General features: G+C 37.7%; 1 protein-coding gene across 3 annotated transcripts in view; it reads left to right on the top strand.

Moving 5' to 3' along the window:
- Nucleotides 1–21,446, top strand: part of KCNH7 (potassium voltage-gated channel subfamily H member 7) — a 231,112-nt gene extending 209,666 nt beyond the window's left edge. For 2 of the 3 annotated variants that reach the window (XM_086464984.1, XM_086464983.1), the window contains 4 exons: nucleotides 11,334–11,597; nucleotides 16,187–16,355; nucleotides 19,621–19,813; nucleotides 21,180–21,446. In XM_086464984.1, the coding sequence (XP_086321110.1) occupies nucleotides 11,334–11,597; nucleotides 16,187–16,355; nucleotides 19,621–19,813; nucleotides 21,180–21,446 (893 nt within the window). The remainder of the gene's footprint in view (nucleotides 1–11,333; nucleotides 11,598–16,186; nucleotides 16,356–19,620; nucleotides 19,814–21,179) is intronic. The other variant, XM_086464985.1, reaches the window with a different exon arrangement.
- The last annotated feature ends 795 nt before the right edge of the window (nucleotides 21,447–22,241 follow it).

Genomic DNA, 22,241 nt, shown 5'->3' with positions numbered 1-22,241 from the left:
ATTTTGATATTTTACATCTCACTAAATTCTTGTTGACTTGTAATTATTGGGGGGGGCAGTTGCCATGAAATGGCATTCTTTACTTTCAGCTGTTGAACTACTAGACTATTATGCAGCTTGGAATTGTATTGTTTCCATCTTTAGTGTGATCATCAGCGATTTTCTCCCTTTTGGTGTGCTAAAAATGGGATTGTGTTATCTCAGCCTTTAGTTCATGCTAGCCTGATTTGGATCTTGTTGCCATGGCAACCCTTCCTGCACGAGTTTTATCAGGGGTTAAATAAAATCAACACAGCGCTCTGTTATGCATCTGCAGTTAGTACCACTACTTTTCCAATTTCACACAAGATCTTCTCACTCCACCTATACATATTTCCACCATTTCTTACCTGTGTCAACAAAAATTGGTCTTACCTAGTACATTGGGCTCTGTCATAATGTGATTTTAAAGGGTACAAGGCTTCTTGAGGGACCAGCTTGTTCTCTGGTTTCCAGAAAGGACTGCAATATCACAAGAGGCCCCCTGCAAAAATTAACACACACACACTACATAGCGGCTTATTCTTGCTCTCACCCAAAAGAAATTCATTGTATGTCTTTCAGAATAACTCCTTGTACAGGTGCAGGTGCAGCTTTAGACAGTTGCCTAGATGCTTGACAGTCAGCCAAGAAACTCTCTCCATGACTGCTTAAAATAAGCAGTATTCCTGCCTGGCAGTTCCAAACAAAGCTCTCAGCTGGGTTGGCAAGTTAGTCTCCTGCTGAAAACTGAGGGACAATGAGCTGCTCCATCTACATTCAGTCTCTTTCAGCAATGCAGAATACAATCCTTTCTTGCCCATTTCTCATTTTCCTCTAGTAGTTCTGTGGGAGTCAGCTACTTTCAAGGGAAATACATGGGGGAAAGAAGTTTCTTTTGCTCTGCTAGTTCTAAGTGCAGATCTATTATCCCATGCTGAATGGGGCATTACTAAAGTTGGTTACATCAATATGAAATACAAACATACAGGTCAAAAATGCAAAAGTTACGGGCAGAGCGTAAGTAAGCTCACTGAGAGCTTGAAAACTTGAGGCTTTGAAGACTTTTCTGGAGTTAAAGCATTATTACTTCTACTGGCATCTTGATTAACTTTTTGTTAATGTTGGCTCTAAAATCTTAACCTTCTTGGGTCTGTTCCAGTGTCCAATTATTCTCATTAAAAGATATTCTTTGCATTTAACTTTAACTCATGTAACCCTTAGCTGAAGGCTATCAAAATTCTGGATGTGTTCTGGGCACTTATACATAATTTTCTTGAAGCCCTAGAAGCTCTCCAAGGAGAAAACTAACTGAGGGCTAAAACTGCATTTGCTACATAGCCAAATCATAGCCACTCTTTGTTCTTTTGACAGGGCATATAAAATCTTTCCGTCATATCCAGAATAATTAAAATACTGGCTAAATAAACTAGCAGGGACATGCTAACTGGAAATGTAATAATGACCTCACTGAAATAAATCCTTATTCTAGATTTTTAGCTGTGATCCAAAATCAAGAATGTCATCCTATGGACTCTAGTTGAGAGGATAAGAACTCCAATGGCATTGAATTGTTAAATCAGTAACCAGAGATTCAGGTAGCTAATGCTACTTTAACTTTTGTCAGCTGGAACTCATAACAAGAATTTTTATTTCCATGGACGTGATTTTAAAAGGCCACAAAAGAAAGATCTTACAAAATCTTGTTACACAATTATTGCATGCACTTGCCCATGTTGACACAGACTGTAACAATCAAGTGGGATATAAAATACATTTTGCAGTGTTTAATTTTTAGCATATTGTTAACTAAGTAAACTTATATAGTACTGAAATTTAATTTGAAGTTATGCTTCTTGACCAGACTTTTCCAAAGGTGTTTACCGACCTATTCTCAAACTAAGCACAGAAACCAGAGCTCTAATAAACTTCTAATTGAATCTTGATTAGTATAGCCACCTTAAGTGTGCAGTGCTTGTAGGTACTACCCAGACTAAGAAGCCAAACCATATTAACATAGCTTTATTACACAAGATATCCAAAGGCCATGGCTGGCAATATAGAAGGCAAGGAAATCTTTCAGGAACTGATTCTCCTGCCTAAAAGTATGAGGTGAAGCAGTACTGAGAGAATGTGGAAACACCTCCCTGCCCCTGCTCTCTCCCATTCTTCTTCCCTTCCCCCAATTTGTTTATTTAAATGCTTACTTTATAAAGAGATGACTCAGCCAAGCACTGTGCTGTGTCCCCAGCAAGAAAGTAGGGTAAGAATCTGGACAAAAATTGAAGCTCTTACTTAACTGTGTTAAGCTGTTAGTATTATGCTGATGAAGTTTGCTTGGGCTTAATTAGAAAAGAGCTTCTAATATCCAGCCAGAGTGTTAGGTGGTTAAATGACAAGGAAACAATATCTTGGCAGGCAGCATATGGCTTGAAACAAGACCTCATGTCCCTGAAAACTTACCTTCAGCATGAAACTCTTGACAAAAAGTATATGGTCATCAGACAGCCCATCAGTGCAGTTTTCTATCCGCTCCTATTATTGTTACTGTTATTGCTGTTACCACAGTGCTTAGGAGCCACCTCAGGGAGCTTCCACAGAAAACTCTTGTTTCCAGGAGTTTCTCCCAGAGAGGCTGTTTCCAGAGGCCGAAACTGATCAAAATGTTGTATGCAGTCATACAAACTCATAGCCATCCTTTGAAAAAAAAGTGATAATAGTACTAAAGTGAAAGCTGAATTCCTTGTAAAAGAGAAGATAATTCTAAACTTGATAGACCTGTTTTGGCCTTTGCCCTGATTCCCTTCTGAGGTACATGTTTATAATTCTTTGTTTCTGATTTTTTAAGTCTAATATTATTTCCTGAAGTATAAACCAAGAATTGCCCTTCCATTATTATCTGATTAGCATTAAAGTTGATACAAAGCCACACAGAGCAAGAAAATTCAGAGATAAGGCTGTCACCCATCCCTAACTTATCTCATTGTACTAAAAGTGTCACAAAAGAATAAATGAAGGATTGCATACTCAACTTTGAAATTCTTGGCTTTTTAAATATGTCTCAAAATCAGTTATTCAAAGCTAGGTCCTTTCTTAGTCCATTAAAAAAAAAAAAAAAAAAGGAACATGGATCCTTATGGAAGAGTTTTTGGTATCTTCTGCTGTTCCCTGTTTCCAAACCTTCATAGCTCAAAGACAAAACACAGCAAAGGACATATTAATTTACCAAACTCTCACAAGCAGCACTAAGACAGAACAGTAATTCAAACAGCTCTCCAGTATCACAGAATCACAGAATGGCAGGAGTTGGAAGGGACCTGTAGTCCAACCGCCCTGCTAAAGCAAGTCCACTTAGAGCAGGTCACACAGGACTGCACCCAGGCAGGTTTGAATATCTACAGAATAGGAGACTCCAACAACCTCCCTGGGCAGCCTGTTCCTGTGCTCTGTCACCCTCAGAGTAATGAAGTTTTTCCTCATGTTGAGGAGGAACTTCCTGTGCTCCAGTTTGTTTCTGTTGCCCCTTGTCTTGTTGCTGGGCACCACTTAAAAGAATCTAGTCAGGTACCATTGGTCTTCTTGGCCACAAGGGCACGTTGCTGACTCATGGTTAACTTGTCTACCAGGACTCCCAGGTCCTTCTCTGCAGAGCTGCTCTTCAGCAGATTGACCCCCAACCTGTACTGGTGCATGGGGCTATTTCTCCCCAGGTGCAGGACCGTACACTTGCCCTTGTTGAATCTCAAGTTCTTCTCTGCCCAGCTCTCCAGCCTGTCCAGGTCTTGCTGAATGGCAGCACAGCCTTCTGGTGTGTCAGCCACTCCTCACAGTTCAGTATCATCAGCAAACTTGCTGAGGGTGCACTCTGTTCCTTCATCCAGGTCATTGATGAATATGTTGAACAAGACTGGACCCAGTACTGACCCCTGGGGGACACTGCTAGCCACAGAACAGTTCATTTCCTCCACCATCACTACCCAACCTACTAGAAGCTTTCAGTAAATTTGACAGTACTTGCTGTAATGACAGAATTTCACTAGTTTGTATCTTTAGGTTTCCCAGTGAAGACTTAGGAGCTCCAAATTTATGAATTAATTTGGAATTAAAGGAATCATCTATCATTAAAAACAGTCACAGAAAAATAAGACCTCTAAACCTTTTTACTACTGAGAGGAGAAGAAGTTTTAACTTTCCTAAAATACCACCAGTAATCTACTTTTCATAGGAATCTTCCTGCATCAGTTTCTAGACAGATATGATTTTTATTGGTGTCAGTCAAATACCACACACATATCTGACAGTACATTTTGTAAGTAAGAGATCCTAAAGATAGGTGGGGAAATTTTCAGGGAAACACTGAGTAGAAGTGAGGAAAAAGGAGGAAAACAAACATGTGCTGAAGAATATAGGGATTTCCACACCCCAGGTTTCAGGAGCCATTGTAAGCCTTTGGCATTGTTTCAGATTTTGAGGTCTGGCAGGTCTACAGACATCTACTGTACCAAAGTGCAGAAAAAGGACTTGCAGATACACGAATCCATGTCCCTGGTGGTACTTTAGATAAATTCTTTCTACTAGCTTAAGAAATGTGTGGAGAAATGTGTGTGCACCCTTAAGAACTCTTGTCTCTGCCATGTTCTGAAAACAGCCAAGCTTTGATGTAACTGTTTCAAAAGATTATTCTTAAGCCAAAGAAAATTCTCTGATGGAAAGAAGCTATTTTCACTTGTTCTTTGTTTCATGTAAGTTCTGCTGGATATTATGCTGTAGAAGAGCATAACTATATATGATGTTCACAGAAGGAAAAATTGTAGTAATGTAACCAGTCCTCATCTTATCACAAAAATCTGGCCCTGTTGCTAAATTAAATTATTAATTAATAGGTGATGATTTCAGGGTTCATTACATTGCTCTTTTTTATTTCTAAAATTTATAATCCTGTGGTCCTCAAATGTGAAGAAATATATCACTGAGTAGCCACTGTGTGCTTTACTACTCTCTAATTGTAACTAAAAAGGTGCAAATGTAACTTTCCACTTTTAAAAGTGAATTCTAGTGCAACTAAACATCAGAATACTATGTGATTTTCTAGATTAACAAAAGCAAATAAGGTGTATGTGAATGGCAGGATTTATGTTAATTCTTTCACTGTACTAAGCATTATTACTATATTATATATGACACATAAATAGTTTTCCTGTTCAGAGACCCTTGCTACACAAAGTGCACTGCAGATTTTAACAGTACAGTTTGTTTTCAGAGCTTTAGGACCAACTACTTCTCCTGAACATACCAATTTGTTTTTTTCAGCTGAGATCATTTGGAAAGTATTTAAATCTGAACTTCTCAGGCTACCCAATAGACACTTTGCACAGCTTTCAAACTACTTTTCTTTTTTTCATGTACGCTAAATTTGTGATTTTTCCATATAGTTTTCATGCATTAAAACCCATCCAAAAAGTAGGTAGTTTTTCTAGCACTAATAATTAGACATTCCATTGACTTGAACACTGCTATAATCATCAATGATGTTTCACCAAGGAGTAAAAAAAACCTCTAGAGATACTAATTTATGCTTTTTTATAATTTCAAATTATTGGTTATACAGACTTTATGATTTAACTCTCCTTAAAAGTTTTCGCTTTTTTCTCTGCTATTTTGTCTTCAGGGATGTTTTGGTAAAGTGCAGATGTTGGAGCAAGCTATGCTTTCAGCAGGCACTCAGAAATGTTTATGAAGGCAGCACTTCTCAGTTTCCCTGATCACCAGTCATGACCTGAGATGATCATGATGGCAATAGAAGACTGTCCTGACAATGGACAAATTTCTCTTCAGCTGAAAAAAATGGTAGAGTGCTTTGTTCAAGTTGTTCATCCTCTGGAATGGACTTTCAGATGACCTTTCCTGGGATATGTTCCTTGTTCCTTGTCAGGACATTAGTTGAGTCTGGTTTTGACAAACATCCAGATGTCACGATATGCAGCATCAGGACTCTGAGGCTGAGTGTAGGCCAAGCTGATCCCAAGAGACAAGAGTTCAAGCACTAAAATTCAAGATTTATAAATGTCTTGGGTTTGTTTAAGTGAATTCAGGGTAAGTTATAGTACTTTCTGATGTTTGAGAAGGGTTAAATATCTCTATAGACAAGGCCAAAATCAGTTTTCAGACAAATTTTCTGGTAGCAAAGGTGAAGTAGCTCTCCTTTCAAATGTTGCATACAAAATGAAGTCCAGAATTTTATCTATTGCCTATCATTCATTTGTAAAGACTGTGGGGATCACGTCCTTCTCCTATTGGAAAATAAATCCACTAAAGTTCTTTATACAGTTTCCCATAAGACTGTTAGCAAATCAGTTCCATTTTCTTTCTGAAGATTTTAAATTCACTAAAATTAAGCAATGAAAAGATAATAGAACTTGTGAATTAAAAATCTGTTCTGAAGTCTGTCATTGGAAGGTCGTGCACAAATGTAATTTTCAAGTAAAAATATTAATTGCAGATTGGGTTAAGAAACCAAATCCAAAAGACCCAAGTCAAAGAAAGGATGGCAACAGAAACAAAAGTGTCAGACAACTTGCGTGTGGATTTCATTGTTATAAAATATATCTTAGAGGAATACAAATTACTTTAACTTTTTTATTTTATTCTTAGATGTATGAAAAATATGGCCAAAAGGTGACGATATCTTCACCATAGCAACAGTTATCTGCTGAATGACCAGACACAGGGTTCCTTTTGATTTTCATGTTTACAAGCAGTCAGCTTCCTCCTTTTTGATGTTCTTCCATTATGTAATCTATCAGAAGGCACTCAGTTATATTTAGAAATGTACTCCATACCAGTCACATTCAACTAAGTATGAATCAAACAGCAAGAAAAAATAATTAGGACCATTTTAATTAGCAGTTTAGTAATCCTAAAGTCCCCAGTTAACATTCTATAGAGTAGTTTAGCCTACATACAACTTGAGTAGACTTCTCTGGAATCACCCCTCATTATACGTTGGTCCCGCTCCACAGTGCCAGTAATTTCTGATATTACATAAATATTAGGTATCAATTATATTGTTCTTGCACCACTAAGTGAAAAGCAGCAACTTCAGGAATTAGGATTACCATTTTGCCTGACTGATTTTAATGCTGCTCCCCATCTATATGGTGGAAAATATAGGCATGGCTTGAACATCAGTGTTCAAATAAAGTATCGACAGCTTTTGACATCTTTGAGATTTTACCATGTTTGTGGTATTGTATTTGACATACTAGCTGAAATGCTTGGTCATTTACTTTTTATTCCAAATATTTTCAGCCTGTGGTGCCTGGGTGGGCATATAAGGCATTTTTTTTGCTCTCTGACAAGGTAACTGACATTTTTAAATTAAAGAACAGATAACAAATAGTCATGATGACTAGCAAATATTTTGTCCATGCGTAGAAAAGACAGATTGACTACCACAGGAATATTTGTGAATATCACATGAGAAAGAGCTAATAACTGTTGAACCAAAAAACTTGCTGGGAATCTGAAGATCTGTGATCCTTTTGAGCAATCAGCCATCCCTCCTCCCAGGTCATAATGTGCATTCCATCTCCTTACCAAGGGACATACTTAGTGTAGTGTAAAATAACATGGTAGGTTTTTTTCAAAGGAAAGGGAAGATGTCACGTCTACTGAACAGATTTATAGTTATGCAGATTTATGTTAATGATAAGGATTATCTGGTTTATGGTTTGGGATACAAACTCCTTTCTGCGGGGACGAGGAAGTCATTCACCTCATTTCCTGCACAAAATTGAATTTGTCTAGGTTTATTATGGGATTTTTATTGGATGGCTGAAAAAGGGAGTAAAGATTTGCCACCTTCTGAAACACTAGGCTACACAGCTAGCCTGATTAAGTATGACAAATTCTGGCTGATGAAATTGCAGTAATATTAAACAATGCTGCTCCACACGTAATACATTACTGACACTTTCACCAATATTGTTTGCAGCAGACTAATACGTTAAGAGAAAATATGTCTAGATCATGAAGATTGCCACTGTCTGAATAATGCAAAACTTCAATACTGCAAGCTGACCATGGCACACAAAAGAACCTTGTTTGATCTCTAGTAACCATCCCACCAAGATGGATTTTATGCCAGTATTTCTGTGAGTCTATGTCATAGCTATATTTCATTGCCCTCATGACAACCCTGTTTCTTCCCTTCCTTTGCCAGTGCAAGTGCAAAAAGCAGGACATAAACATTCTGATAATTACTATGAAGATTTTGGAATTTCCCGACAGCAAATGTCAGAGGGCATTGCCTGTGAACTTCGCAGGCACCCAAAACACATAGCAGGCTAAAAGAAGTCCCATAAAGAGTGTAAATGATGTTTGTACACGTTTGGTAAAGCAGGAAGTTTCAAACTAATAATCTTTAGCAAAAAATATTTTCTAGCAATCAGAATCAGAGAGTGAAACTTTTGTTACTGGAAAAGGAAGGAGGAAGCACTAGGATGAGGGGGTTTTTTTAACAATTACATTTATTTTGGAAACAAGAGACAGGAGAAGAGAAACCTTTTAAAACCTGGAGTCTGTGTGATAGAAAGTGAACTTACTCATACATCCACATACACAGACAGAAAACTCTTCTCCTCTGGAAATTTCATTCCAAACCAATAACTAGATTTCATTACCAAAGGAGGGAGAAACTGGAGAAATTCACACTCTGAATAAAACACTACCTAGATATTATTTGTAACCTGTTTCCACTGAGATACAGAGGTACTGCTAAGCTGTTGAGCTGAGGTACAGAGCTGCACCATCATCAGGTGCTGAAGAGCCAAATAAAAAATGCAGTTTCCATTTTAATTCCTACTCTAGGTGCAGACTATCACAGGATTATTCTCCAAACAGAAAAATTTTTAGCATTAAATAAGAGCCTTTTAAAAGGAAAACAACTTTTGACTCTCTGAACGTAGCCAGATGGCTAGCAGATAAAGCAACAGCAATAGAGCCAAGCATGCATATTTTGAAATAGATCAGCTGATGAAGAAATCTTCCCTGATTTCAATAGGCAGGACCCTACATTCAACAGATCTCTGCTTTTCTTCTAATGCCAGTGAGTACCTGGACAGCCTTTGGAAAATAATATGTTTTGTTATTCTGATACAGCTTGAGACTAAATGCAGGGATATCGATTGAATTACCCTAGTTTTACAGCAGTGTAATTGTTAGCAGAATCTGGCTTCTCGTTTCTAGATAGTTTAGTATTCTGTGAATATGACAGATAAGACAGTCTGCTATACTTCAGCTGCTATATATTTTTTTTTGTTAAAGTCTCAATGACCTCCTCTTAAAATTAGTCCACTGATTGATTTGTATTCCACAGGGTGCTTATTACAGCTACCGTTAGTGCACAAAATCCCATGAACATAAAAAATTACCCTAAAACATGGCAATTTCAAGCTTTCATTAGAAGATCTTTTTCACAGGTTGAAGTCAGTCAAGCAGTAAGTAATTAAGACAATTTACTGTAGCGTGACTGTATGTATTTCACCATATATTCCCACAAGAAAAGCCATGGGAGACATCTACATTGGAATTTTCTTACGAAGATTTCTTTTGGTTTTGTACTGTTTTGGAGATGGGATGGCAGAGAACATGGTACTTGGCTTTCCAGTCTGAGCATCCCCCAAGAGCTTTACACTGCCAGTCCGTTTTGCATTTGTGTTGGCTTCACAGTATCAGAGAATCACCAGTATCACTTATAGCTAGTAATCCTGCTTAACAGAAGCCAAATAAAGTCCACTGCTGTGTTAAATGCCCTTGGAGACTCTAGAGAGTACAGTTAGAGGCCACCCGCTTTGGTATTGGTTTTATTTTGTTCACCATTACCTGCCCTCACTGCTCACAGATGTCTGGACTCCTACAGAGTGCTCTGTACAGATATTGCATTCTCTTCATGGGTAGATAAAGAGGATTAGATGAGGGCCCAGTTTTATTTCCTTATAGTGACCAGAAAACAGAGAAGAAACCTAGGGAACGTACTAAATGTTGTATTAACCACTGCTGTAGGCTGTAAAGACTACAGACATTCCAGAGCTATGTTGATTAGTAATTAGCACAAAGCAGATGGGAAATCATGCTGTCTCCTCAGGAAGTTAATGCAAACTAGTTACAGTATTTATATGTTGTTGAGACTACCCTGCTAAAATGTGTTTTAAATACATAGCAGAACTGGAATTATCTTGACATTTCAGTTAAAAATAGGTAAAACCAAATATTGAATTGGAAATCAGCTTTGAGTATAGGCTGAAAAGAGATCAGGAGTTCTCTGTATTCATAAATGATCGTTCTTGGGTTTAAATCCTATTTAATTTTTACAATGTGTTTTTAAAGGCATCTGCTTTAAATCTCATTTTATTTGCAACTTCTTAAGAGAAATGAATCTGCTGTTTCTCACTACAGACCTTGAATGTGATTAATGAAAGATTCATTCTCAACTTGTTTGGTACTCTGCTACCATTTATATCACAGCCTGTTGTGTAGTTCTCTTATTCAAAAGATTGGATGTTCAGAGAATTGCAATCATTTCTAAAGGGATTTGGGCTACTTTGGAAAGCTGCTTTGAGATGATCCCACAATGACAGACAAGGAACTCCCTTCTTGTTGTACCAATATGGTTTCTCTCTATCATATCAATCCTAAATATAGGTTTGACGGTAATAAGCATAAAGAAATACGCTCTCTGTTTAGGTGGGCCCAGACATTTTGAGGTTGAGTCGCTGATTAATAAATTTGCCTTTTCTGGGAAAAGAATAATCAGCAAAGATGCTCTTATGTGAGCATACCTTAAATGAGCAGTTCTGATACTGAGTCTGGCATCCACGACTGTTAGCCTGTCAAAACTGTGAGAAATGCCCAAGAATGTGAGAAATTGGAAGAGGAAATGAAATAATAAATTAATTTTTTAAAACTTTGGAATATAAAACTTTCTCAAATCTCATCCTCACCTGGAAAAAGCAGTGAGTAAACAGGAGGGCTGTGGATAAAACCTTTGCTTTTTAGATAAAATCAACTTTTTGCATAATAGGTTGTGGCTTGGGGACTCTGAATCCTTACTACATACATGTAAAAGTCTTCTAGGACTTCAAAAGAAATATAAATCTCCTCTGATACAGGAATCAAAAAAGGCTTTAAAGTAATTTAAAGTCTTTAGACAGTGCACTTCCTAACTGATATAATCATCTCTATCCTCAGACCACAATAAACAAGAACACAATTTCATGAACTACGTATTATTGTACACAATTATTTCTGTTTAACAGATTATTTCAAAGAGAATGATCAGAGTGATCCTGAACCCTCAGGGGATGCCACCGTATACTATAAATCTATTAAGAAACACTTGGAGGAGAAAAAAAGTGGGTCATCATCTTTTGTGTCCTCCATTGAAGATGAGCAAAAGCCCCTGTTTTCTGGGATAGCTGATTACCAATCTGTAAAAGAGAAAACCACAGAGGTGGACTTTGAAGAAATGGTTCATGCCACAGAAGAAATTCTTATGGACAAAAGAAGCAGTTCTTGCAAAGGTAATCTAGCTGTTGCTACTTTGTAAAGTTTGACTAGACATCTTTTTAGTCTGATTATCTTTACTTTTGTGTTTCCTGAAAGTTGAACAAGAAAAAATATTTTAGATCAAGAATTATTTCTCAGGAGGATTAATGTAGTTTAATACACTGGCTGCAGGACTGGATTACAGAACTGGATTACATTTTGCTGCACATGTTGGTTAAAAGGAATGTCATTACACCACACAGAACAAATCCTGACTTCCATAAGTAAAACACAAGAACAAAGATTTGAGCTTTTGTATATGACAAATGATCAGAAACTCTTAAGCAATCTCAGTTACTTTTACATAGACTTAAATCACATCATTAAAATTACATCTAATATACTAAAATATTAATTTTTCTCAGTGATGTGAAGGGAAATTAATGAAAAGCCCCAGATTAATATACAATTTAAATATTGCTGAACGTTCATTTGTAATTGTTTCAGTCTGAAGGGACTGCTTAATGCTGTTTTCCTCAGCAGTTTGTTTCCATTGAGGCAATTTAACCATTTAGCCATCATTCAATAAACTTTAGGCTTTTAGGCTGTAATTTTAAATGAACCTAATGATTACTCAGGCCAAACAATGTAATTTGTACATCTCAAAGGTACGAATATGTGAAGTCTCATCTCCCCAGGTTAAGGCTGTGTAGATCTGTACCACATACACTTGTTGCATACATACTGCAATTTGAAAGCTTACCTTTCCCCTACCAATAGCCAGAAATGTGTCCTTGCAGCTATAGCAACATTTTCCAAGGCAACCTATTGCAGATTTTATCTGAGCTAAATTTAGCATGTCTAAAGGTTACATGTTTTGATTAAGACCACATTCTTTCTTCCAGTTTGTAATCTAGCACTTCTGGTAATGTGTGTGAAAGCTCATTACATTTCTTGCAAATTTCATAAAAACTTCAAGGTCGATAAAATAAGATCAGCTTTGACTGATACATGTTTTAAACTAAATTCTTACTCCTGCTATTAATTAGAGACTGATTACAACTTACCATAAAAATTAATTAGAGATTATAACTTACCATCATAAACATAATGAAATTTTGAAATAAACTGTTTGTATGTATGTATGTCTATAATCCTCATATAGTATGGTAACTTATAAATCTTGAATACAAATGCACTTGTATAAAGCTACTGCAATTCATTACCACTGTGACTGATACATATTTAATTCTCTTTAGTTTTCTTTTAAGCTTTGGTCATTACTGAATTACTGTCAATGAATGGAAACACTATTAATAATGTATTGCATAAGCAGGCGGAAGCTGCATAAACTTCTCTCTCATAATCCTAAACTGCAAATTTTGATGTTAAAACATATGTCTCTTGAGAAGACCTGATAATTTTCTGTATCTGGTAATCCACATAGTGTGGAAAAATGCTATTTTGTATTTTCACTTGGTCATTATTTGGGCTATAAAATGATTCTTGAATTGTTTAAGTGAAGCTAGCTATACGTTTATTGATTTAGTTCTCAGTCTAGGATTCTTCAAGCCCTGGAAGACCATAGTTAGTTATAAAGCTGTAACTGCTGTTGGGCTTTTCTGGGGTTACTTGTGTATGTGGAGGTACCTGAAAAGATGCTTAGAAGAGTACAATACCATATCTTATAGTGTATTAACTTGCTTATAGTGTATGAACTTATTTTATAGTTTGAGTGACAATTCATTTGCTTTGTCACAAATTAAATGTTGATAGTAATAGTCTACACATACATATTCTGGGACAAAAAACAGCTGTGGGATAATCCACAGCATTGAAAAATATGTGGTTTTATTGAATGATTTATTGCTTAAAGTAGCCAACAACTTGATTTTCGCAAAACATTAAAAATCAGTGAAATGTATGGCCTATATTTTTATTTTCTGCTCCTGAAATTCACTGCTTAAAAGTAAGTCCATTGGATATACAACATCCATTGCACCCATACCCATAGTTTAAAATTGTACCCCTGAATTTGTCATAGTCTGCTCCCTTCTCTTTGCTGAGAGCCTTCGAGCTTGCTTGGACACTGCAAATTGTGCCATGTGTGCCTGCTAAAACCAAATTACATGCTTCTGTGACACCGTTTGCTTCTTTCCTTCTGTTGGCTTAAGTGGCTGAGAAGCTGAACAGGTTTCTGTGTAGCCACGATGAAATCTCTCTCCTCTTCCTTCTGCTCAGTGCATAAAATCAGTTATAGGTCATGTCACATGAAATTCAAACACGCTCTACAGATCCAGGAACCATTCTACCACCTGCTAACCAAAGATCAGATAATGCAGTAAGCACCTTTCTCTGAAAAAAAGAAAGTCTCCTCCTCCACTTGGAGTCATGTAGTGAGAGCTCCCCTTCCTGGCTAAATCTACTTGAAATATTACATCTGAGCAGGACTTTTTTTAAAAAAAACTTTGAGCAACACTGCTCAAAGATGTGTTTGAAAAGGGTTAGCTAATAGCGTTTGGACAAACCTCTCACATCTCATCTACACCAGTTTTTTCTCTTTTCTTTGAAACATGGCTCTGGCTGCTATGGCTGCTTCGAAAAATTTCACAAGTGTGAAATGAATGTAGCTTATGCTGAGTTATCAGCATGCAGTACCAAGAGAAGTGTTAGGAGAAGCTCTGAGCAAACCATTCAGGGACTATGGGAGGATGTGGGATTCAAATTCATACAACGGAGGCTGATGTCTTATAAGCAGTCAAGGATTTTGTCCAGCTGTATGTTGAAGCAGCAGCCTGAGCGCAGTAAGAACTTTTAATACATTCTGTAACTTCATGTAAATAATTATAAATACAGCCCTAATGGGAGTTGTATTGAGCAGGTGTTAAAGTTTTAACAGAATTCTTTATCACAGCAGAGGAGAATCTGAGTGGTACTGAGCAATTTTTGACTGTTTGCTTGACAACAGATTCACTCAAAGTATAAAGGCTTGGGGTGGTGAGGGGTAGATGTAGAAAGAGCAATGTTCAACCTAAGTATGTCACCTGTCGGCTCTGTGAAGCTCACAGCAAGATCTCCGTTCTATGTCTGATAAGGATATGTGCAACTAGTATACCCATGATAAATCTTTCACCAGCTTACTGAACAGGAGAAACAGCCTAGAGCCAAGAATGTAAACTAATTAATAAATCTACAGAGGTGTACATCAAACAAATTGAAAGAGGAAGGAGAAATAGCTCTAACCAGAAATCCAAGCAAAAGGAAGGAGTGCTCCTGAGTTCTGTTTGGGTGGTAAAGTGCAGTATTTGATCACAGAGATCCAACAATGAGAGGGATAAGAGGGATGGAATTGAACACAGCAGGTACAGGGTAAGGCCTGGAGCAGCCATCATCATTTTTTTTACAAAGGCCTGGAGTTAAAGAAATAAATACAAATGACTCGTATAAAGAGTGGTTTTAAATAATTTTTATATTGTATATACAATATAGTAGGATTAGAAGGGTAAATAAACTCAGCAATATAGCTGAACTTCTGCAGTAAGATCCTAATAATGTAACTGAGCTTTTTTTATCTTGAAATAAATTTATTTTCCCTATCTTATCCAAAATTTTATCTGCAGTTCAAACAGAGGAAAAAAAAAAAAAATTATTATTTACCACGAAGATTCGTTTAACATTAAAGTGATCTCTGACTGACCCAGGAATGCTGAATATTTCATTCTTTTAGGAGTCACAAATTATTAAACGAAATGAACCGGCACCTTTCACCTCACAGTACTGTAAGACACAGAGTACGGTACTCTGAGACATGCTTTACACAACGATGTAAGGGTTAGGTTGGAGCCTAGTGATGCTAAAAGCTACATCAATGAAAATCAATTTCCTTTTTGAAAATAATAACCAGTATCCTTTTGCAAGCAGTATGAGCAGTATGAGCTGCATTAAACGGCCGCTGTCTCAGAGAAAACATATTACCCCCTCCACCTTGTTAAGACAAGCAGTGTTCCAATTATTGGCAAGAAAGGCAGCTAGCTTAGATCTGGCAACTCTCTCTTGAGGGGGCATTCCAGTGCACTGTAATGCATGCCCGGTGCTGTAAATGCAATGCTCCAAGCCCTCATTTTACACCAAAAAGCCAAACAGTAAATATACTTCAACAGCGCATTCAAGGGCAGGAGAAGGGGTCTTAGCCAGGTCTCTGAAACACACAAAGACATTCAAGTACCTCATTTAATGTATTTAGGTTAGAACAAATATGTCTAATTTCAGTGAATAATGAATTGCTAAAAAAAACACCTTGAGAAAACTAGGGATTCACTGGTAAATTAATAGAAAGAAAACTGAAGAAATAGGAGCCATTCGGCAGCAGAACTCTGATGACGCTGACTAGACAAAGCTGCTTGCTTATTTACGGCTTCAAAATGTTAGTATGGATGCGACCACTTTTATCTTTCCTTAAGTAGTAGTAAGGAACAAAGAGAGTTGTTCAGGCAGTGTGCCAGTGTACCAAGTTGACTTTCAAGGTTTTGAGAAACACGAGTAAGTGGGGTGCTTGAGGGGTTCCAACGCCTCTCTAACAAGATGTATATAAACCTATATTTTTATATGTTTTGTTTTTCATCAGATGTCACTGATAAAAGAAACTGGGAGCAGGAAGACATCCAGGAGTATCAGGACTCCCCAGTTCAGTCAGCATTACCCCATGTTACATGGGGGATCTGTGAAACAGAAAGTGACTTTATATATGGAGAAGTAGAGAATCGATTAGATTTACTTCAAGAACAACTCAACAGGTAAAAACAGAGATATGGTCAGAAAAAAAACATATGTGTGAACGAGTAAGTAATACAACTGATATTGATGACACCACAGGAGGAATGAATTTGTGCAGGAAGTTTCCAAAAGCATTCAGATCCTCACAAGCTCAAAAGTACAAAAATACACCTGATGGGAATATCACTTTGTTGTCTATACGTATTCTGAGGCGCCTAAATATCGCTTAAGTTCATCCTTCCAGATTCTTGGAAGAACCTATTCTGGGAATGCTGGGTACAAAACTTTTCATTAATTGCCAGAATATTCCTGCCACTTACCTTTAGGTAGCCACATTTGCTACTGTGAATTGCCTTGCAGAAGATCCTTTTCCTCAATTGAGTGTTTAGGAGACCAGCTTTTTACCCAAGAAGCTGTGCTGAGGCACCTTGTTAGATGTAAACCTCACCGTTTGCACGATCGCAAAATGGCAATTTTTAGTATCTTCAATATCTGACATTCTTTTTCTTTCCTGGAGACCAAAGTAAAACAGCTGCTTTCCTTTAAAAAAGTATTGCAGACAAATTCCCTTTTTGATGCATGAAGTCATTTTGCACTGTCTCAATAGCAAGAAAGACAGTGGAAAGGCAAAATACATACACCTGTTACAACAGAAAGCAGATGCTTTCTTCGTCAGAATCCACTATTACCTTTGCTTAATAGGACGTCTCTTCCTGCTCTCTATTTATCTCTGATATAATGGGTTCTTGCTGGTAGCTAAGCAGCATAACTTATAGCATCTTAAAAGTATGGTTACAGAATTTTGATCCATCCTACACTATAATTTACCATGTAATTTCACTTAATTTTAAATTGCCCTATGCTCAGGTCTGTGGCTTTTTTATTATTTTCACTCTGCAATTCCATTACTTTCAATATTTTTCCATGACAAATACTATGACATGCACTCAGCCCTAATTACACATTAGTAGCTTTTCATTGGCATTCTGTGCTGTATATTTTAGCAATCAGATTAAAGCCAGGTTAACTGCATATTGCTTCCTTCATTTACCATAAGCCAATCAAACCATAGTATTTTTCACTTCTGAATGCTATATAGTACATTAAAAAGACATTTTTAACATGCAAGCCTAAATGCTGTAATTTCTAATTGCAGTAATCTAAGTATCTAAGTAACTGTAAACGTCACGTAACTAAACAGCTGCATGTTCCCCATCAGCAGTGCGTAGCCTTTTGGTTGCATTTCTTTTCCTGAAATCTTATGCTCTTGAAACTGAAGTTGTGTCTCAAATTTACACATAGTTTTAGCAAATTCTCATGCACGTTCTCAGTATTTTCTTGAGTGTGAAAATATCATTGTTTCTCATAAACTAAGATTTAAATTGTTATGGATTTTATTAAATCATTTTAGTCTTTAATTGTTCTCGTGTTTTTAAAACTTTTCATGCTCTCAGAACCTTGGGCCTTGCTGGGTCTTCTCTGAACGTAACAGACAATATTCTTTCCTGCTTATGTCAGAACCTGCTGGGCTAAAAAGCATGATCACTTACTCCTGAACATTTTCGTGCCATGTTAGAGGCTTGGCATAACACTCAAATTATTAAATGGATATAGGAGGTTGGAAAGCCTCTGTATGAATACATCCCTAGAGCTATCTCTGTTTCTCCTCTTTAAGCAATTGGAATTTCATGGAGACAATTTCGTGGGCCAAGCATCTGAGGTTCTCCTGTTTATTCATCCCTGGGTGGCATGACTTGGACTTGTTTTAAATTCTGGAGAAAGGAAAGAGAAGTTATATATGCAATGATAATGAATAAAGACTACCAGAGGCACTCTGATTTGAAGTACTTGGAAACTCCTATCAAGTGCTAACAAAGTAAGAAGGGAGCAATTTTATAGTCAATTCAAAGACAAAGACAATCAATGCAAGTCCTCCAATGCTGAATCCCTTTTATTCACGGAGACATTAAGGCCCATGTTTAACAGATGGAAGCTCTCGGGATGGTGGCATGCTGCTGCAGCTGCTGCTGCAGTATTTTCCCCTGTGGCATCAGCATTATGCCGGTATGGGACCAGCACACTCGCAAGTAGCAAAGCACCCCAGGAAGGTGAACAAGAGGGTAGCAGGGCATGATTGACTCTAACATCCGGGTTTGGGCCTTTCATTTTGAGAGCTGATGCCACAAAACGAGAAACAGCACTCTAAATATCCTTTGGGCATACCTTTCGGATTGATTTCATAGATGCTTTTATAAATACATGACACAGCCAATGGACAACTCCAATGTGATAAAAAGTAATATTAGTGAAGCACCTGGTGAGAGCAAAAATCTGTCAGCACAGGATCAATTCTGCTGCTGTAGGGAGCCCAAGCAGTAACACCCACAACATTAAAGGCTGCTGACAAAGATTTGTTTACTCTGTCAGAAGACAAGTTGCAACACAGAAGGCTGCATATCTGTATTACAGTCCCTCCTAGCATGTTCTGAAGCCTTCCAGCAGCTGGGGAGGCACAACAGGCATTACCTATTGCTGAGTTTGTCATGGATCTTGGCAAGACCATTTGAAAATCATTCAGTGCTATGGAATTGTTAAGTATGAACAACATAAGCAGCTCAAGTGTTTCAGAAGTCATATACAAATTTATGAAAAGGGAAAAACAGGGGGGGAAAGCTGCTAAATTTGAACATCAGAAATGTTGATACTAATTCTGAGACCTGAATAAGTCTGAATAAATTTTCACGGTAAGGGGACTTGGGCTGTTGGGTTTTTAATGATCTTGAACATATTTTTCATTTTCTAACTGTGGAAAAACACAAATGGAGTTTTCTGCTTATTTCAGTGCATTGTATTAGCATTGGGAATGTCAGAATTCATTGTCAGATACATCAGAAATAGTGTCCCACCCTCAGCCAGTACAAATCAATTTAGTTACAGCAAGAAGAGTGCATTTATTCCAGTTAATTTCAACCAATGACCTGGTCCCCCGTGTTACTTTTTGTTGCAAACATAAGGGACAGTAATGAACTCATTTGTAATGCAGCAAAAACATCAGAGAGAAGCATGCAGGTAGGTTCTGCAAAGGAAAGGGAGAGCCAGCAAGCTTTGGAAGGGCTCAGTACTCCCTCTTCTGTTCTTTCCTATTTAAGACATGGTCATGTCATAACAAGCAATAGTTTGCTTTATTAACAAGCTGCAGGTCCTTCTTGAATGCATCTGTAATCACTATGTTAAAATATGCCTGTTCCTGACCATGAGTTAACTGATCTTGTATTAATCCTCTAGGCTTGAATCCCAAATGACTGCTGATATCCAAACCATCCTGCAGCTTCTGCAGAGGCAGTCAACGCTCATTCCACCTGCCTATAGCATGGTGACTGCAGGTGCAGAGTACCAACAGCCAGCAATTCGGGTGATACGAAAGCTTCAGCCTGCAGCATCAATTAAAACAGACAGAAGTTTCAGTCCCTCATCTCAGGTATGTATATGTCCAATAGCATCAAAAGAGTTTGCTAATCTTTTTAGCTTCCGATGGAAGACATGTACACCAATCTAGGTGCTTGTTGACTAGTTTGAGGAATACAAAATCATTATTTTGACCTAGCACCTCCACAGCGGACTTAGATACCACAGTTTCAGAGCCCACATTTTCTAGGAGGGTTGCGAGACATGCGCGATGATCTTATAATCAGACTGATTCACTTTATTATCACACTCTTCACAAAAGTTAGCAGAAATGACAAATACTAGACATGGCTATAAGCCACAAACACTTTACAAGCATCAGACCTGCTCTGCATGGGGGCATCCGCCATAGAACCCAATCATGAAGTCCTGAGGAGCACCATGACTGTGCTTTCCTCAAGGTACAGGCCAGACAAGTCCAGCTGATGCAGCACGATGGTCATAGAGGAGCGGCTAAAGCCATTCTTATGTCCAGTCCCTTGCTACTGCTGGAACTATGAACATACAGAGCTGTGACATACCTGTGTTTTCCAATATACGTTTTCCACATCACCTCTTTTCAGGTAAAATTTAATGATTTTCCCAATCTGTTTGGGATTTCTGGAGTTTAACAGCTTGGGCATATTACTTCCAAACAGGCTGCTGCACATCTAGGAATCCCCAACCAGTCACATAGCACACCATTAGTAAATCCAGAACGTGTGGCTGTGTCAGATTCCTTGTGCATATGCTGGAACACACATGGGCACAGAAAGCCCAACACACCCAGAAGGCATCAGTTCACACGCGTAAAGGTTGTCAGGGCAGCAAACGTGCAGCAGTAGTTTTCGGAAGTGTAAACCCACTGTGCGTGTACCTGCACAAAGCATATACACATACCTCTGTCTGCACAGAAGTATGGCAAAACCCTCTGCAAACAGCAGCAGGCACACTGCACACTTCACAGAAATTCCAAGTTTAAAAGTGAAGAACAACTGAGTGCTGAGACTGGAATCCAAATGGGTATAATGCTCAGAACGATGCAATTCCAGAGTTACATTCTGAACCAAAACTGCAAATTCAATAATGTTGAAATCTACACTCTTAAATCAGGTCTCAAGGATATTCGGTCCTTTAGAAAGGGCTGTTCGTATGTGTATCTTGGTGTCATATGAGCAAGTCTGAGGAGGGGACAAGATATCCAGGCTTCGACAATCAATAGAATTCTGTTTAATTACATTAAATCAAATGCAGTACCATGTAAAAATATTTCAGTACGCTGCTTAATTTTCAAACACGTCTTTCCAGCAGCCATCTGAATGTGCCAGTTCTGAGCAGAACAAGAGCCTGGAAGAGACCAATTTAATTATTACCATCTTGTTTCCTCTCCTCCCTTCCAGTGTCCTGAATTTCTAGACCTTGAAAAATCGAAACTTAAATCCAAAGAATCCCTCTCAAGTGGAGTGCATCTTAACACAGCCTCAGAAGACAACCTGGCTTCTCTTTTAGATCAAGAACGTGACCAGCCTGCAGAGCGTCCCGCACAGCATTGTAAAACTTATCTACAGCCAATTAGGCACCCTTCTTTGCCAGAATCTTCACTAAGCACTGTAGGAATCTTGAGTCTTCATAGGCATGTTTCTGATCCTGGTCTTCCTGGGAAATAATACTTTTATACTATTACTTCACATAAAAATGTAAGTGCTTTTAATGGCTGTTTTTCCTTCTTTTTTTTTTTTTTTGTATTTAAATCCTCTATACTTGACTCAGGGGCTACAAGGAATATACCATTATATGCAAAAGTACTGTATATTTTCCTAAATCTGAAGCTTGTAAGGTAAAGTTGAGCAGTTTTGATGTAAATATATATATACACACACACACACTAATTGTATGTTCCAAATGTAAAACTGCCAGCATTCTCAAGGCACCTTATATTTTTATTTTTTTTAAATAACATGCATGTTCTGAAATTGCAGTTTACGTTGCATGGAGATTACCATTTACTGCTGTCATGGAAATAGTATTTTATTGTGGATATGTCTTCAGAGCAAATAGGAGACCAATAACAATAATTCACATAGAAAAAACTCCTACCTGACCAAGCTAAAATTCAAGCAAAATCTTCTTGTAGCTCACTTTTGAAAATTATTTTATCTTTCTTGTTGTGAGCTTTTTACAATAAATCACAATTATTCTGAACATAGAGAAAGAATAAGGTAACCAAGTCTTCTGGGTTTGAAACTGTTAGGACAGAGAAACCAGCCTCCTTCCAAACCAGTCGAGGTAAGGCAGTATTGTAACAGACAAGAAAATTCCGCCACATGCTGGAAAGTATCACCATAGGTCGCATCCACAAAACTGCATTAATTGAATAATTTTTTTCGACCATTTAAAAAAGAAAATAAATAAATGGCACCATAGAAGTTAGCTGTCATGAGCAGACAGGTCCTCTTCATCTG

Source organism: Leptosomus discolor, chromosome 5 (genome assembly GCF_034619465.1).
Source record: "Leptosomus discolor isolate bLepDis1 chromosome 5, bLepDis1.hap2, whole genome shotgun sequence".
Lineage (NCBI taxonomy): Eukaryota > Metazoa > Chordata > Aves > Leptosomiformes > Leptosomidae > Leptosomus > Leptosomus discolor.
This window is presented reverse-complemented; position numbering and strand designations above follow the sequence as displayed.